Source organism: Lonchura striata, chromosome 20 (assembly GCF_046129695.1).
Source record: "Lonchura striata isolate bLonStr1 chromosome 20, bLonStr1.mat, whole genome shotgun sequence".
Taxonomy (NCBI): domain Eukaryota; kingdom Metazoa; phylum Chordata; class Aves; order Passeriformes; family Estrildidae; genus Lonchura; species Lonchura striata.
The window spans coordinates 9927274-9945630 of NC_134622.1; the positions used below are offsets into that span (position 1 = coordinate 9927274).

Below are 18357 nucleotides of genomic sequence, written 5' to 3' on the forward strand. Positions count from 1 at the left end.
CTACTTCCACAGAACCTTGCTGGTACTTGTGGCATTTCTGTGGACACAAACAGAGATAATGGATAAAGGTAAATGTTAAAAAAAAAAGCCAAATGTATTTATCTCCAATTAGATCCACCTTCTCTAACATTGTTTCCTGGTTCTTAAATGGCAAGAAAGTTTTGTATTAGGTGGTATTATTTGTACAGGTTTTTCTGCTGGGAATTCTTTATAAGTAATCAGTACCGGTTACCTGTACTTGTGGTAATCATTCAGAATGCTGTGATCGTATTTTTGAGTCACCACTTTGAATTTCAGTTGCTCAGAATATCGGGGGAAAATGCTGCTTTTGTCAGCTTCAGAAAATAAGGCTGACTTTTAAGCAGTTTCATTTATTGCAATCCCATTTTGGTAGTAACCAAAGGTTGTGAAGGTGTGGTTAAAGGCTCACAATATAAATAACTGTAGCTAAAATGTAACTTCTGTTCAAGGAGATGAAAGTGCCAGAGCGGCCTGGTGCTGATGGCCTTTTCCACCCTTGAACAGGAGACAGTCCTGCTGTTTTATTTTCCTCTCTTTCCTTGGCACAGGCAGCTGACACTGCTGTGGTGACGTGGCCGTGTGGATGGGCACGGTGAAGTTGTCTTGTGTCCACCAGTGCAGGTCACAGGAGTCTCATCAGCCTCCCTGAGATCTGTGTCTGCCTGTGCAGCCTGGCAGTGGAAGGCAAGGGATGCTATTTTAGACATCTCTTTTTATGAGTTTTGCCAATTGTGGTCATCTTATTTATAGTAGCCAGAGGCACAAAGTGGTGTTGCTGTGGAAAAAGGTATGAGATGAGAAGTGAGCAGAGCTATTCCTGACCCCACAGACCTCCTTCTGAGGATGGATTCTTTGTGAGGAGATGAAATCCTTGGGCAGGTCATTAGAGGTGAAGTCAGAAGTGCTTTGTTCCAAACTGAGCATAAAATTGTCAGTTATTTTATCAAGCTGAATTTGTGGTGGCATGAACTGGTACTGTGGCTCTCGAGCTTGTTGCTTTCTTCTCAGACCTAAGCTCCAACAGCAATTTTCTGCCTATGACAGTGCTGCAAGTCAGCCAGTGTCCTGTTTTGGTGGGATTTTCCAATATTTATTCCTGATTTCCCACTCCTCTCCTACCACTGTGTCCATCAGGCTGTCTGGCTGCTCTGGCCTTGCCAAGGAGATGGTGCTCTAAAGCCTGCCTTATCTTTTACTTCTCCTGCTGCCAGTCTTGACACCCAGCTCCTCAAAGGAATGTCTTTTGGGCCAATAAAACTTTCTAAAAAGAAGAACTTTTTATCACTATTGTATTAGCTCCTGTATTAGCACAGCAGCTCCTGCACTGTTCTGTGTTGTATATAGAATATTTTAATAAGAATTCTAGGAAAGAGATTCCTGTGTGGTATTGGTGGCCAGTTTATTTCAGATCCCTATGGATTGTATTTCCTAGTGGCTGTTAATACGTTCTGCTTCAGTAACTTTGAGAGGATAATTGTAGTCTGAGCATAATTTTTTGTAGGTACTTGTGAATTATGAAACTGTAGAATCACTAGTCAAAGTTTCTGTGAATGCTGCTTAGAGCAGGTGTAATTCAGGCCATTCCCAGCTAAATGATCTATGCTAAATATTGAGTCAGGGAACCACTTAAAAGAAATGTTGGTGAATAATCATGGATCTGTTGAATTTGGGCCAGAGAGGAGGGCAGAGTTTTCCTTCTGCTCAAAGCAAGGTACAATTTTTGTTTCATGAATGCAGGATGGAAGAAGGGGAACTGCCACAACATCAGCATGGTCAGTGAGCATAGAATTTGGAGAAATGAGTGACTGCTGATAAATCCATTTAATTGTGTTTGGTCCTGTGCTCAGTGATCTCTGAGAAAAAGAGCAAAATGAAAGCACAGAAATAGTGCTGTTGTTGGAGAATGCACATGCAGTTAAAATGTCAGCTAGCAGCGAGGCAAAACTTGCAGGTGTATCAATTCCACAGGTTTTGCCTTTGGAGAGCTCATGGAATAATGGTTTTTAAGGCAGTTTTTTTTCCTCTGGTTGTGTCTCTGAGATGGCACCAACTGGAGAACACCAAAGTAACAAAAACCCTCTCTAACCCACAAGGAGCTCGGTGATTGTGTGCCAGTAATGACTAATGTGAGATGGGCAGAGGATAAATCTTGCTAATGACCTTTTGTGTCTTGATTGAATTTGAAAAATAGCTACATTTGTTTTATTTAAATCAAGGCAAATATATCTGGTGTCTGATCATTAACATCCTCAAGCGTACAGATGTCATAAATCTGACAAGAGGATGATGGAAAACTTGTGCAAATGTATAATCATCTATTTGAGGCTGTCGATCTCAGCTTGGTGACAAATCCATGGACTCAGCCCTTCAGCCCATGGAAAACTGCTTTTTAATACTCCAGATTATGAAATTAACTTTCTAAATCCCAGACATCTTTTTAGGAAAAACAGTCAGTTTTTAGTAGTTTATTCTCTTCTTTCTGTATTCCAGGAAGGAGATTGTTCTGCTTTATTTTCTCTTATAGCTGAAAACCAGAGCTTGACCATGATAGAGAGGTGAAGGTTCTTTGGAATATGTTATTTTCTAAGGGTAAAAACCTGTGCTTTTCTGAGCCTTGAGTTTCAGAGGCATGTGCTGAAAATGCCTACAAGTCTCTCAGCCTTTTTTTTTTAAGCTATCAGAATGAATAGAATCCACTGTGAAGACAGTCAAGATTCTGCAGCGAGGCTTGTTATGTCAGCCAGTATTTGATGGCTTCAGGGCTCTGTCATATGATGAAAGCAGGTATGAATGCAGAGCTTCACACTTCCTGTTTATAAAGCTGCAGAGCTGCAAGTGGCCGCTCAAATTCACAGAGCAGTAATTATTTCACAACTCTGGCATTCAGTTGTGGTGCTAGTTTTGGGAGGGCACCTCAGCAGTCTCTGTTGAACATGGATTTCAAAGGAAGGAGGGACTTGGGGAATTCTACTGAAACTACCATGAACTGATGAGGAGATGCTCCTTAGAATCATGGACTGGTTTGGGCTGGGAGGGACCTCAGAAATCATCTTGTTCCACCCCCCTGCCATGGACACCTTTCATGAGACCAGGTTGCTCCAACCAGCTCCAACCTGGCCTTGGACAATTCTCTGAGCAACCTGTGCCAGAGCCTCACCACCCTCACAGGGAGGAATTTCTTCCTAATTTCCAATCCAACCCGCTCTCTGTCAGTGTGAAGCCATTCCCCTTCTCCTGACACTCCAGGCCCTTGTGAAAAGTCTCTCCCTGTGTTTCGTGTCAGCTCCTTCAGGTACTGGGGGGCTGCATTAGGTCACCCCAAAGCTTCTCTTCTCCAGGCTGAACAATCCCAATTCCCTCACCCTTTCTTCCCAGCAGAGCTGCTCCATCCCTCTGATCATCCTGGTGCCTCCTCTGGACTGGCTCCAGCAGCTCCAGATCCTTCTGGATTGCTCCTCAGGCCTGGGGGCAGCTCTGCAGGTGGGATCCCACCTGAGAGGGCAAAACCCCCATTTTCTGCTGCCCACGCCGTGGGGTCAGCTCAGGACACGGGGCATGTCCAGCCTCTCGCCCACCAGCACTCCCAAATCCTTCTCCCTCCAGCTGCACTTGATCTGGAGTTGGTTTGTAATCTGTAATTCTTCAGCTGCTTAATTGCAGCCACCACCTTCTCCTTTACCTCAGGTTCCACGCTGAGGGAAGTGAACTCGGGGGGTTTCAGCCTCTTGCTTAGGACTCCCCAAGTTATTTCCTGTTGGAAATGAGGAACATTGGTGGGGTGGACTTAAGTCAGCTAACGGTAAATTTCCTTTCCTGAGATACCTTTTGTGGTCTTTAGAGGCTCTTTATGAAATACCAGTTAAAAACTTACAAATTAGGGGTAAATATTGCCTCCTGCTTGGGCTGCTGCAAGTGCTGTGGTTCTGTGGGGGATGATTGCATCCTTTTGGTAGGTTTTTAGTAATTCTTAGATGGTTCCCAAGCACGGCAGAAACTTGGTGATTGCCCAAGTGTTGAATGTGCAGTGTGTGATGCAAGTCTGAGAAAAGAGGATTTAAGAACATAGGTGTTTCATAAATAAGAAAAAGTTGAGCATCTTAAAGGAAAAAAACCCTCAAAAAGTTGAATTATGATTCAGTAAATGTTGGGAATCCTCTAGTTTCTCACTTCTCAGGTGAATCATGTCTCTAAATAGGAGCAGGCTCACAATATTAGCTGCAGTTTTGTCCTGTCAGCGTGTTACTGGAGATTCCAATCAAAGCAGTCAGGAAAGCTGCCAGGGGAGTTTAAATAGATATCATTCCAGCCATGGGGCTGGAGGTCACAGGATAAGCTGAACAAATCCTCATTTTGAGTGTTAAATATCTTGATATAAGTGAAAAGACCACTATCATGCTGTTCTATATGTAATACATTTTCTTATCTTGATGTAGACTGAGACTGAGTCCTCAAAACATTTATTTGGATTATAGATTATATGCCTATGTATCTCACAGGTCATAAACCTGAGCTTTATTTCTTGGATTTTAATCAACGACATCAGTTGTTTTATAGTTTCTAATCAGTTTCTAGTTTTTCTTCCTGTAACACCAGGCTTTTTTAGAAATGTACATGCCCAGAGAAAGTTGTTGAACTTTCATCCTTAGAGATTTCCAAGATCTGCCTGGACAAAACCCTCCGGAAGCTGGTTTGAGTTCAGCCTTGACCCAGTTTCAAGCACAAGGGTGAACCAAGTGACCTCCTGAGATACTTTCCAACCTGATATCTTCTATAAAATATTTCTGTTCAGCTTGAATTTTGTGAAGTTTTGTTTTGATGAAGTCCTAAATCTACCTGACAGTGTCCTACGGGGGGGGGTGGGGGGGAACAAAAGGACAAAAATAGAAACTAGGAAGTTGTTCAGTGTGAGATGAAGCATCTCTAATGAAATGTGAAAGGAAAAAAAATAAGAGGGGACTACTTTGAATCCTGTTTACTTGACTTGTAACAGTTTCAGACTTTCTGGCTGCTGGCACTACGGCAGGAATGAGTAAAACAACCCTCACCCCTTTGCTCTGCTCAAGGGAACTCGGCCCACTGTCTCCTTTCATAAAATAAGTAAGGCATTCAGTTCTTTAGTACTCAAGAAAATGAAATCAGATTAAAAAAATGGGCCTCTGAAGGGATGACAAGCCTGTGAGAATGAAAAAGAGCACAGCATTAACAAGTAATGTGATGAAGTGTCTATTGAGTTCTGTAAATTAGGATTATTGTACAACTCCTGCTTTGAGGTAGGACTGGGTGGGGTTTTTCTGTGTTTAAAGACCTAGATGTTACTAATATCTGTCATTCAAGAAGTGTCACTGTCTTCTGAAAATTGAGTGTATTTTGGTTAGGTTTTGAAGTCATACAGTGCTATAAATATTTTGCTATATGGGAGGTCTAATGAGTACAGAGCTCTTAGGATATCTTAATTATTATTAAAATAATGTTGCTCTGTTCTGGTCCAAGAAGAAGTTCTAAATATTGTGAGCATACAGAAAGCTGATGGAGGAAGGGTAGGACAAATGTGGCGTTTTCAAACAGCAGAATTGGTTCTGTCCACTGACTTTGGTTATTTCCAAGCCTGATGTAAATCAGGAGTGCCCAGGTGGGGTTTTTAGAGCCTCCTCCAGGCCTCCTTTAGGGCTCCTCTTTGCCTGATGGTTTCCTAGTTTGAGTTTCTGTATAGAAAATAAAGTTCTGTGGGTTAATTCTAATTAAGACTTTCAATTCTTAGTCATTTAAAAACAAGTTATTTCTTAATTTGGTCCATTCCTTGAAGCAGGTGCTTTTTCTATAAGTTGTACTTAGTCTGAATTATTGTGAATGTCCATGTGATATTTGCAGTATTGAAGAACTACAAAAAGCATCTTTAACATTTAATTTTCATATGAAAAGGTCATTTACATAATGAGACAATGAAGCCTTTGGGCAAAGATGAATGTAGAAGAAAAATCTATTAAGGTAGATTCTGCCTAAGAGTTTGAAAGGGTCTAATTCACCAAACTTTGAATGCTGGATTATTGCTAGCACTTACTGGAATAAAATTCCCTGCTTGCCTAAAAAGAGTGGCAAAATCCTAGTGCACATTTTCTTTTGTGATTTCTTCAGGGACACCTTACCTTTGTTAGTGATGACTCCATATCTCATAGGCTGTATAGCTTTAATGTTTGCAACTGAGCTGTCTAATAGTAGTTTTCATTTCTTTTTTTATATAATGAATTTGAACACCTCTGAGAAATGGGGACTTTTATGGGGTTGTATTTACAGCTGAGCAGGGCTGACATGGTCCCTGCAGGTGGGGCTTATTTGGCAAGTGCATCATTTTGAAATGTTGCTTTATTAATCCAATGTAAAATCTCTTCTGCATTTCTGGTTTTTAATGGCTGTAAACTGCGTTCAGATCTTGGTTTGACACTAAACGTGTCTGCATGTGGGTTTTGTAATAGTTCACCAAATCTGCTTAAAAACTGATGCGAGTTATAATCAATCAGAATTTTTCTATATAGCCTACTAATTAATTAATTAGAATGGCAATTAAAGGAAATTCCTTAATTATTTTAGTGCATGTGCCTAAGTCCTAGAGATGTGAGGCTCTTGGTTTAATAGTCTAAAAGTTTAACAAAACCATTTGTCTTATAAAAACAGAGTAACATTTGCAACAGGGCCTTTATTTGGTGTTGAATAAAAGGAGCTGGCTGAGAAAGGTTTGGGCAAGAGCTAATCAGGCAGTTTGTAGTGACCAGGGTTTATTTCCCATTGAATAAATGTTATTTTATGTGGGACTGGTGCAAGCCCTGAAATAGTTCCTCACTGAATCATTGCCTCCCCTGGAGTGCTCAGCTGTCACAGGTAGGGTGAGCTGGCAGATGCAGTGACATGCCCTGATCTTCAGGGTGTTTAAATCCTCCTTTTAACCTGTCACAACCCAAGCCTCTCCCATCCCATGGAAATGGGCTTTTGAGGCGACCTGTGCTTCCCATGGGATGTATTTAGGGCAAAACAAGGTATTAATGGTGGTGTTAATGACCTGCACGGGTTCCTGTGCCCACCATGGAGTTCTCTGCCAACCACAGTTCCTGGCACAGGGATGCTCCTGAAAAACCAGCAGAGCCAGCCCTCCCTCGTGCTGGGAACACTGGGCAGACTGAGATGGGCAGAAAGAACGTCTGGCTTTGTCAGACACTGCGGTTCTGACTTTTGGAGTGGTTTTAAATAGTCACAGAGACAGTCTGTACCTTAAAAAGAGCTCTGACTTCCTCCTGGTCAGGCTCTGCAGCCACAGGGCCGGGCAGGGGGAGCTGCTCTGGGCCAGGCACTGCTCCCCGCAGCAGCTACAAAGGCAAAAGGAATCTCTAACATTTATTTTGATTTTTTTTTTAATGTCCAAATCCTTTGAAGCTGTTTCACTTAGAGTCTGAATTGGGCCCACAAGCTATGAGAGGCAATGTCATTGGGCCAAAATAAGGGAGAATTACATTCTGTATAAAAATGTAGGCTTCATCCTTTCAAAATAAAACTTACTACAAGCCCTTTGGAATTCTTCCTCAAAGCCAGTGATTTTATTCACATTGTATCTCTCTTTTTGTTAGCTGGTCTTTCAATTGTCATCCACTCAGAGTTTAATTTCATGTTAAGTGTTTAATATAGAATGAATGCTTATGTTTCTTTTGTGTTTTGAATGGATGTTCCTTATCTCAAATCTGGTGATAATGGAACAAGGGTTTGTGACAGATTCCTGAGCTGAAATATTTTAACAGGAATTTCTATCTGATTTAAGCTTGCCCTCTTCCAGTTGGAACTCACTGCAGATCCTGATGAAGAGTCCTTCTCCAGCTTCCTTGTAAGCTCCCTTCAGATGCTGGAATTGTTTCAGATGATTAATTTTACTCCACTAGTTTGCAAAATTTGTTCTTTTAAAATTTTGAGACCTTGAATGAAATAAAGTGGAAGAAACACAGAGCCCTAAAAGGAACAGGAAGTACCAGATTGAATAAGTTTGTGGATGTTGGGGAAAAAGAACTGAAAGTATTGGGATAGTAATTATGGGAACTTGAGTTTTGCAGATTGAATTTGTTCTAAAAATGAACTTGAATGTGGCATCATGAATGTATTTTGGGCTGAAGAAGCACTTCTTTTCAATCCCTGTTTCTAGCTGTTAGGTGTTATCCAGAAGCAAAATCTTACTCTGGAAATTTCCTAGTCTTGTCAAGATTTCTAGCACATTTTCCCCTTGTGATGTGATACAGTTAAATCCTGGATTTCAGTTTAAAAATTGAAAAAGTGGGTTTGCACTTTGTACAGCTGAAACAGGAGTGCTTTAGGAGGAATGAGCAGGAGCTTTGGGATGCATGAGCAGCAGCTGGTGCAGTCAGGGTCTGTGTTGTGGCAGGATCTTAGGGAGGGCTGTTATCAGTGGAACAGTAATGTCAGAACTTTTTAGTGTCTGTTTTCCAATCCTGCAGCTAACACCATGATTTGTCTTTGCCTAAAGAATTATAATTGACCTTTTTGCCATTAACCAGTTCTCCACTTATTGTTGTTGCCTGGAATTCAGTGTTGTCTTCTGATCACCTTGGTTAAAGAATGGTGGAGTAAATGTGTTGTGAGAACTAATGTTATTTTAAAATAATGAGTAGATTGCAATGCTGATAGGGCAGAGCAGGACAAAACCACAACATGCACTAATTTCAGTGCAGAACACAGGATAAATATCTGCAGAGGCCACAGTGTTACAGGGCTAGAGGTTAAAAAGCAGAATAGAAAATACTTGATAAATATAGAATCATAAAATGTTTGTAATTTATTATGTAAATGTACTGCTGCTAATAGAGACTGTAATGTCCTTGAGGATATCTTATGAGTCTCTCCAGGGATTCAGGGAGAGATTCCAGCTGCTGCATCCATTCAGGGCGCTGGGGCTCTTTGGTGTGCAGTCATTCTGACACCTTTTCTGTTTCTGTGAACAATGGGCAGTGTGTTCCCAGCAATCTCTGGAATTGGAGCCATCCCATCCCATCCATCCAAGCTGCTCAGTGGCCCTGCAGTGACTGGGAGCTGCTTTCCCATGCAGCTGGCCCAGGGTGCATCTAAATGTGCTGTTTCATCCTTTCCATGGAGGGCCTTGGGAATAATGTGCAGCTAATGCTGAATATCTGCAGTGAGGAATTCTCTAATGTAGAACTAGCATGGCATCTTTCAGGATAATTCTAAATATGAATCCTGGCATGTTAATTGAGGATTTTCTTAACAGGAGATGCAGCAGTGGCACTGGAGTTTGGAAATAGTAATGCTAATTGTTTGCTATTGTCTGTTAATAAAAAAAGCTCTGATTCAGTTCTTGATGTTCTACCAACCATGTAATGGGGTCCCAGAACTCAGCACATGGTGGTTTTTATTTCTTCTCTCCCTGGTCCAGTGTCTGTATTTGTGATGGTGCTGGTATTTTTCACAGGTTGTATATCAAGCTTGTCATTATGTGTTTGTAACAACGCAACAGGAGACAGAAATTTGGGACCTGACACTAAAATATTCCCTTTACAGCTGAGTTTGAGAGGATATTTTAGACAGATGTGTCTCCTAGAGTGGGAATAGGAAGGCTGGAAGCAGAGAGCCTTCTCTTGGCCATGTGAATACACACGTGTGGACACTTGTGCCAGGACACTTGTCTTGCAAGGGAGTCATATTTTTCCTCTGACTTCATAAATTAAGATGTAGCAATGTATAAATATTATCTGAATCTTTTATTATTCGTGTCATAGTATGTAAGTACTGTGCTTTAGTAAATTTGGCTCTTTTAGCTGCCAGAGGCCAACACTGGAGTGAATATTTGATCAAAACTATGCCAGCAAACCCAAATTAAAACTCCTTCCTTGCCTCTCATCCTCACTGAAGGTGATGGGAAGCTCTGACTTCCTATGTAGAAGTTACAGCTTCTGTTTAACTTTCAGCCTTAGACTATAATTTTTTACTTAAAGAACAATTCATATTACAGCTGCATTTGGTATCTTTGGCACTGTTGAGAGACAGGATGTGAAATATTTGTTGTATTTCAATTTATTTTGTAGCACGGTCCTTATGTGGTGCTTGCATTTACATAGTTGGCACTTGCCTTTCATTTTAGCAGGGTGTTTATTTCTTGGAAATGAGTTCTATATTGTAATTTTGTGAATCTTAACAAGCATAAATGTCTCAATGATTTTCATGGTGGTAATAAAGCAGAAGCAGCTTTTTTGAATTGTGGCAGAAGCTGCTCTGCTCACCTATAACAGCACAAACTTTCAGTGTGTTTGCCAGGAAAACTGATGAAGGGACAGCTCAGGAAAGCAGAGTTTAGTTTCTAATCTAAGCAGGACTAAACATTAATTCTAAATGCTGGAAGGATTGAGAGCTAAAGCATTCACCTGGGAAATCATGGACAAGCCACAGCTATGAAGGTTCATCAGAGGAAAACAGCAGTGGAAAGGGAAAGCACATATTGGGAACTCAGGTGAAGATGGGCATCCCAGACTCCTGATTAATTTTTAGTCCATGTTATTTTTTGGAGAGTAGTTCAGGATTCTCAATGCTGCTGTTCAAGATGTGTGCTCTGTTTAAAACCATTTAAAACTTGTCCCCTTTTTGCCCCTTTTTCCAGCCAGCAGAGTGGGTGGGAAAGGTGACAGACTGGGATGATCCAGGGCTAGGAATTACTCCTGGAGAATGAGTTCACCAATTCTTTACTTGACAGCAGGAATCATTTTTTGTCTCTAATACATAATACTGCAGTTTACAGTGCTTAAATTTGCAGTTGTAAAAATGGTAAAATAGATTTTGGTGATCTGCCAGGTTTTGTGAATTGTCAGGTTTATCCCATGGCTCGTATGGATGGACCAGGGAGCTAGTTTAATTCCTGAGGATCTAAAATATGGCCAATAAGATTTCCATGCTCAGATAGTGGGAGGATCGTTCCTCTGCTGTTATTATTATTTCACTGGCTGTTATTACCAGTTCCTCTCCACACTGGCCTTACTGGGAGAGTTAATCAAACAGCAACGTGCCCTGATGGAAATCAAAAGGGATAAACCAGGCTGGGAATGCTGGAATTCTTATGGGAATAGGGACTGTGACGAGTAAGCTCTTTGAAGATTAAAAGCATCACATAAATGCTAAGAATTCATGTTACAGAAAATTGCCAAATCCTATTGTAATGACTAAATCTCCTTGCACTCCCTGCACAGGAGATGTTGAACTTTTGGTATGCATTAGGGGAAGGTCTGATAGAACCAGGGAAAGCTTTAGCCACAGGATGAGCCACTGCGACCAAAAACAAGGAATAGGTGGGAGATAAAAATACAACTGGATTGAATAATTCAGTTTTTTTTTTTAATACCCAATCTGTGGTGGTGTTATCCTTAAATTCCTGTTACTGGTAAATGTGTGAAGTCTTTATGGAGGTGCTATTTCTGGTATTCCAGTCATGAAGTATTCCTTAGGAGTGGATTCATTTTTCCATTAGGGAAAGTAGGAATTTTTACTCTGTGTTTTCTCCCAAAATATCCCCAAATGGATTCCTTTTTAGCAAAAGTGTGTGGGTGTGGTGGTTGACTTTTTAGTATAGCTTGTTCATTTATCTCAATTGTATTTTGCAGTTGGTTCCTCCAATTTGGGGTTGTTCCCAAACACACTTTACTTTCACTTGCACATTTTACCTCTTTGAAGCTTTTTAGTAATTGCTTTGGTTCTTGACAACTTCATAACCACAGCCATTAAGTCACAATAAAGACTAATGAAAAAAGTAATAAAATTTCCATGTATAACTAGGATGAAGATTCCTAAGGGAAATATTGAGTGAATGATTACAGGGGAGATAATTGTCTGGTTAGAGAATTATATGCCCTGTGAGTTTGATATTGAACCTCTAAAATTGTCACTTAAAAATCAAAATATTAGAATAATGAAAAATCCTGAGCTGGAAGTGAGGAAGAACTTCAGACAGGTGATTTCTTTCTTGCTTTCTGAAGGATGAGCAAGTTGTCAGTTTTATTAGAATTCAGAATTTGGTTAGTTTTAGTAAAGAATAAATGCAATGTTATGCTGGTGGTTGCAAATTATTGCTTGCTTTGTGTACTTGTGATGTGCAGGGCTGGTGGGATTTTGTTTTTTAAGGCACTGACTTAGCAAGCAGCATTTCACTGAGTAGTGATGTTGAAAATTCATATTTTGGGGTGTGTTTGGAGAGTAATGAGGGCATTTTGATGCTTCCATTTCTAGGGGAAATTACCAGTGCTTCACTCAGATGAGCTGGAAAGGTTCTTGACCCTTCACCTTGACTGACCTTTTTATCCTGTGTTTTCTCTTCCTGCTTATGCAATGTTTTGTTTCCTGTTTTGACTTTCAGCATGATTGGTACGTTGTGGTTTTCTCCCCTGGTTGGGCTGGTTTGGGTTTTGTGCTGGGAACCTGTGAATCAGAATAAATCCTTTATTTTCACATAGCCAAATGAAGTATTTCAGGCTTTTGGGACAAAGATTGGCTTTTTGCTGTGGTTACTGCTGCTCCTCCTAATGGTTTGCAGGGAGCTTTTATGATTCTGGTGCTGTTTCTGTGTCCAATTAGTTCTACCTGATGTTAATTGGTCAGTTTATAGTAGCCAGGACAGATTAATTCCACCTTCCCCTCAGTTAAACACTTGGAGTTCTGCCCTTTTCACTGATTAAATCAGCTTTTTACTAGTAGCTTGTAGTGCTTTTACACAATATCTTAGCTCATTTATCACACATCTGTCTGATGCAGGCTGGGGTTTATATCCATTTCTTAGCTGAGACAAGACATGGGGAGGTTAAGTGTCTCTTGCCTGCATGTCTCAGGCAGCACGAAGAGTTCAAATGTTTTTATTTGTCACCTTTGCTCCATCAGACAAGTGGCTGCTTTTGGAAAGCTGTGCTTTGGGTCTCAGCCTCCATTTCTCAGCATTTTACATCAGTGTGCTTTAATCTGGAAGGATGGGAGGAAAGTGTTGTAAGGGAAGGTGGTTTTGTGACTGGCCTGACTTCGCAAATAAATATTAAATAGGAAATTTAAATACATGTATTATGTTTGCTCTTGGTGCATATATCGCAGTAAGGTGTATAATAATTTTTTCCTAAGCTACAATAACTCCACTAGGCCTGACCAATCATTCCTTTTAACCTTTTAGCAGAGACTGTAGTATGGCAGTTCTTTTATTCCTTATGTTCAATAGTTACATCATCAAAAATATGTAAAATTAAGGAAGATTTTAAGTTCCTTCTTGCAGTATTTGAATAAAACACTTTGAGGTAATTTTTGCAAACCTTAGCTCAGAGATCTCTAAGGAAGTATCACAGAATATGCAGTGTAGGTACTTTGAGTAGTGAGGAATTGGCTTTGATGTAACCATTTTCTCCTCTCTCTTTTTGCAAAACAGGACGTGAAAAAGCAGAAATATCAATATTACTTGTATTTAGCCATGCAGTTATATTTTTATGATGACTTAATAATTTTCACTAGCAGCGGGTAACAGCAGAGCAGCTTTTGCTGAGGCAGGTATTTGCTGCCCAGTTTTTGTTGTCAAAAATTGTCCTTTTGGAGGGGACATACCCCAAACCCTACATTGCTCACAGGGTATTTTAGAGCCTTCCCAGAAGGTGGGGGTGGGATTAGATCTACAGGATGTGAAAGAAAAAAAAATTCTAAAGTGAATAGAGGTTCTGAAATGGATGGAGAAATGTGGCAGCAAAACTTGCAAAGCTCCACTGGAAGGGTTGATTTCCTCCAGCTTGGTTTGAACAGTTTTATAGGGATGGCAAAACAAGGTTTAAGTCTGGACTTGGACTTGCATAATCTGAGCTTCAGATACAGGAAAACTCCAGGATAACTTGGTGACAAATATGTGAAAGCAGAGTAGAAGGAGGTGGTTTCCAGCAGGGACCAGTTTTGGAAGGTAATACACATTTTATTACCTGGATAGATGGGAATTAAACAAAAAAAATGTGGACTAGTACATCCATATAAAGAGTCTGAAATTTAAGTAACACTGGGAAACTAAAAATACCCTCAGCAGTTGGTGAGCTGAAGGTTTGTTACAATTACTTTAAGCCGGGTGACATTTTTAGCTGAGGTTGCGTGGTTTCATTTAAACTTTATTAAACAAACTGGAGCTGGAATTTTCCCTGGAGAGTTGGATGCAGCACTAATCTCCTGTTCAACAGTTTGCAGCTTTGTTGGAAACCTTCCAGCTGAGGTGGCACAGGAGCTTTGTGTTAGCAAAGTTACCACAGGCACAATGACAGGCTGGCACTTTGTTTCACTGGTGATTTTTGGATGTGGGCAGGTAGATTTTTAAGGGTTATCACACAGGATCTTAAGTATTGAAACTTGCCTTTGTTACCTTGAATTAACCTCACAGTCAAAAGGTCACTTGTGTGCTCTGGAGGTGTAAAGAATGAAATGTGAAATTCCAGTTGAGTCGTTTTCCCTGCAATAATATTGAGGTTGTGCCACCTGTTACTGGCAGGTGGGATGTGAAGATGGTTTTTGCTGTGTTCACTGCCACAAACTCCTCCTGGGAAGTTGTTGGTGTCTGTTTTCCCCTGTCAGGCTGTGAATCCAACAAGGGTGCTCCCCATGGCGTGGTGTCTGTCTCCTGTGCCTCATGACAGCAGCCTGTGAATGCTCTTCTCAGAGGTGTTTGTAGACAACTGGCTCCTGGAAGTGTTTGGGGAATCTGTGCCTTTGGAAAAAGTGAATATTCCTAATGAAAGGACTTCAGTCAGTGTAGGAAACAGTGTAGGAGACAGGCTGGTGTCTAAAGGCAGGATGAAAAACCCCTGTGTTCTCTGATGCTTCCTGTGTCTTGGGCTTGTGGAATTGAGAGAAAAAAGGCAGCTTCTGGGGATGTGAGTGTTCTAATTTCTGAAATTATTATAGTTATTATAGTAATAGATGTATTGCTTCCAGAAATGTTCCTTTAATAATTGAAGACTTAGTTTTATTTCCTCTCAAAATGCCATCGTGCTCTATCTCTGTTGAATAATTGGTGCTTTGGTGTTGGGATTTTGAATTCAAATATTTTGCCTTCCAGACTCATAGTAAACATTGATAATATCTTTGATTTATGCTCTGCTCATTTCAGTTGTACTTTCATGTGCATGGATCTAAATGTATAATGAACTTATCTTTACAAAGCTTTGCAGATGATTTTAAATGGGCAGCATCAGTCATTTTAATGGCTCCTGGGGAAGGAATGGAAGTAATTACCTTTCCTGTTATTCCATGACCTTTTTTGTAGTTTCTGTATGCAAACAATAATATTGAGTGGGCTCTGGCAGTAATAATTTGCTTTTGAAATGTAACATGGACTGGCAGTATCAATTTATCACCCCTGTTAAATACATTGATAGTGCTGTTCTTCTTGAAGATCTTGGGAGTGTTGCTTGACATGTCTTGTTCCCAACCTTCTCCTCACCTTGGCTGGCACTCCAGTCACTCCCATGGATTATGGGAGATACATTTATATGGGATTTTCCCACTCCTGAGCGCTGCCTGGAGTGCACACTGGACAGTCAGGGGTGCTGCAAACATCAGCTTAGCAAATGTTTATCTAGAAACTTTTGCCAAATAACCCAAAACCAGATTGGATTTGATGGTGAGGAGATCAAAGAATTTGTTTTTGTTAAAGATATGTGTGTGTGAGCAGGCATACAAAAACTGCAAAAAATGAGAATAATTTCATCCCAGAACTGTTCTGGATTTAGTCTAAGATCCAGGTTGTTTGCTTTGCTTTGCCAAAATTCCAAAGCCAGGAGCTTCCCTTTTCCGTGATCCCTGAGCAATCCCAACATTCATGAAATGTGGGGAGCTGTCCCTGCTGCTGTAGTGATGTTGTTCTTAAAGGTGGCAGGAGGTGAAGCACTTCCCTTCATCTCCTCCTGGCTTGGGCATTCATCAAAGCACCCCTCTAAAGGCACCAGTGCCTCTGGGTAGATGTTAATGTGAAAAAATGGAATTTAAACACCTTAGAAGCCAGGTAACAGTATGAGACCAACATTCTTCTGCCATGTAATTACAGCAGGTTCGTTTTAGTCAAACAAGATATGTGCTAATGATAATCACCACTGTGCTAATTGATAGCTCTGGTGCTGTGTGGGTTACACTTGAGGTTTATCTCTTAGATACTTTGATTTTTTTTTTTCTTTATGGTTAGAAGTACCCAGAATCTGTAATAAAATTTGAGAGGAAACATAACCCAATTTCTGTTTTTACACAATTGTTAAGTGGAGCCAACTTCTGTTTCAGCGTTGACTCGGATTAAAATTAGGGAGGAATGTTTTAATGTGATTTACTTTTAAGTATTGATTTTTGATTTTGATGAATGAATTAACTGAAAAGCAAAAGTTTTACTGAGTGTTGGATTAAGCCCTCAAGTGCTCTGTTTTATTTTGGCTGACAAAAAGCTCAACAAGCCTTTGGCCATGGCAGTGTTGTTTCTGTCTGGCTTGTGATAGCAGGGTAAGGAAAATGCCTTGCTATAAATACAGTGACACAGCTCCCGTGTGCAGCATCATTTCCCTGGGCTTCTGCATGCTAAATTGCTTTTTCTGCACCACTCAGGAGCTTCCAGGGGGTCCTGTGCCATTCCTTACAGCTTGGCTTTGGGCAGAGGGCTTGTTTCGTTCCACGAGATCCTTCCCTTCTTAAACACTTTCTTAGAAAGTTGCTTTGTGCTTGTAAAGTCTGAAGGCAGCACTGCTTTCCAGGGAGCTCCCAGGCCACATTTTCTACCTTTGCAGTTGTGAACAAGTTTGAACAGGTGTAGCTGGCAAGCAGATTTTGGCTGTGCAAGGGGATCTTGGGTGAAGAATTACATGTAGTCCAACATGTTTTCCTATTAAATCACACCTTACTGCACCGTCTCATGAACTTGTACTGCTGATAAAGTATTTTATTTGTTTTAAGACAGAAAAGTGGTTAATAGATGAAACTGCTTGAAGGATGCTGTTGGAGCTGCTCTTAATAATATGCACCACTGTTGGTTGCAGATAATTTCCCTGGCTTACATGCAATGCAAAATTGATCATAAAGCTGCCTCATTTTCCTTTGTGTGACAAGAATGGTGCTGAATTTAGAACAAATTACAATCCACTATTGTAGTCAGAAAACTTAGGCAGTGAGCTGTTGTTCACATTGATGGTAACCACAGGTCTGCTTCCTTTGTCTCTTTTCAAGCAAGATTAGATTATTAGATCTCATTTTCCCACTCTTTAGAGGAAATCATGCGTTTAATTTCTTTGTGTCTTTTTATTGTAAAGGTAAACATAAGGAGTGGAGGATTTTGAGATTCTTTAAGCTATTATCTTTCTGTAACATCTTTATTGACCAATTTTTTTTTTCTCTTCTCAGTTACAGACATAGAACTGAAGAGGCTCAAAGATGCTTTCAAGAGAACTTGTGGCCTCTCCTATTATATGACCCAGCAGTGCTTCATCAGGGAAGTTCTGGGTGATGGGGTCCCTCCCAAAGTTGCTGAGGTGAGCTGTGAATTGCTGTTTTCCTGGGATAATGGGCAGCTGGATGCTGCTGTGCACACACAAATATTTATGGAGTTGATTGAATTGCTTCCCGTTTTTTATGGAGCACCACAATGCACCTTCTCTGCCTGGAAATGGTTTTCCAGACTTGGATTGTAGGTGGTCAGGAATGTGCTCCCAACCCTACTGATACCTGGTAGATGATTTGAAGTCAAATATCCTATCAAACCTAAATATCCAGATATAAATTTGGGCAACAAAAAGATTGGGAATTTGTAACAAGACCACAATAACAGATTTTATTTGCTCCGGAGATGCACTTGCTGTTGGTTCTTTTGAGATTCCATTGGCTGTTACTTTGTTTTCTAAAGATGAATCTTTGCAAGCTCTTAAAAATAAATTTGTTCATAACAGATACATGAATGAGCTGAAAAATAACCAAAATCAAAATCTGCAACATGGATATAAACATATATCCATGTGTATATATCTAAAAAATAATAGTAATACCATCCTATACACATGCATGTTTAAACAGTAATTTTCTTTTATAGAGTTGCCCCTTTCTTGAGGGAGATATCAAAATATTATTGGTAGAGAGACAAAGATTAGGCAGACCTTTCAAATGATCTCTTGCTCCATGTCATTTCTAGTCACAGCCTCTATTTTTGGCATCCTCAGAGCTGTTGACCTCAGAGGCAGCGTGCAAGTCCCCCAGTTTTATTTAGATAATGTGAGTGCTGAAGTGTTGCATTGCTGAAGGTTTTACACTCTGGCAGAGTTCCTT

General features: G+C 40.4%; 1 protein-coding gene across 3 annotated transcripts in view; it reads left to right on the forward strand.

The window, feature by feature from the left end:
• Nucleotides 1-18357, forward strand: part of USP32 (ubiquitin specific peptidase 32) — a 61678-nt gene that overhangs the window by 1735 nt on the left and 41586 nt on the right. For all 3 annotated transcript variants that reach the window (XM_077787575.1, XM_077787576.1, XM_077787577.1), the window contains exon 2: nucleotides 17443-17570. In XM_077787575.1, the coding sequence (XP_077643701.1) occupies nucleotides 17443-17570 (128 nt within the window). The remainder of the gene's footprint in view (nucleotides 1-17442; nucleotides 17571-18357) is intronic.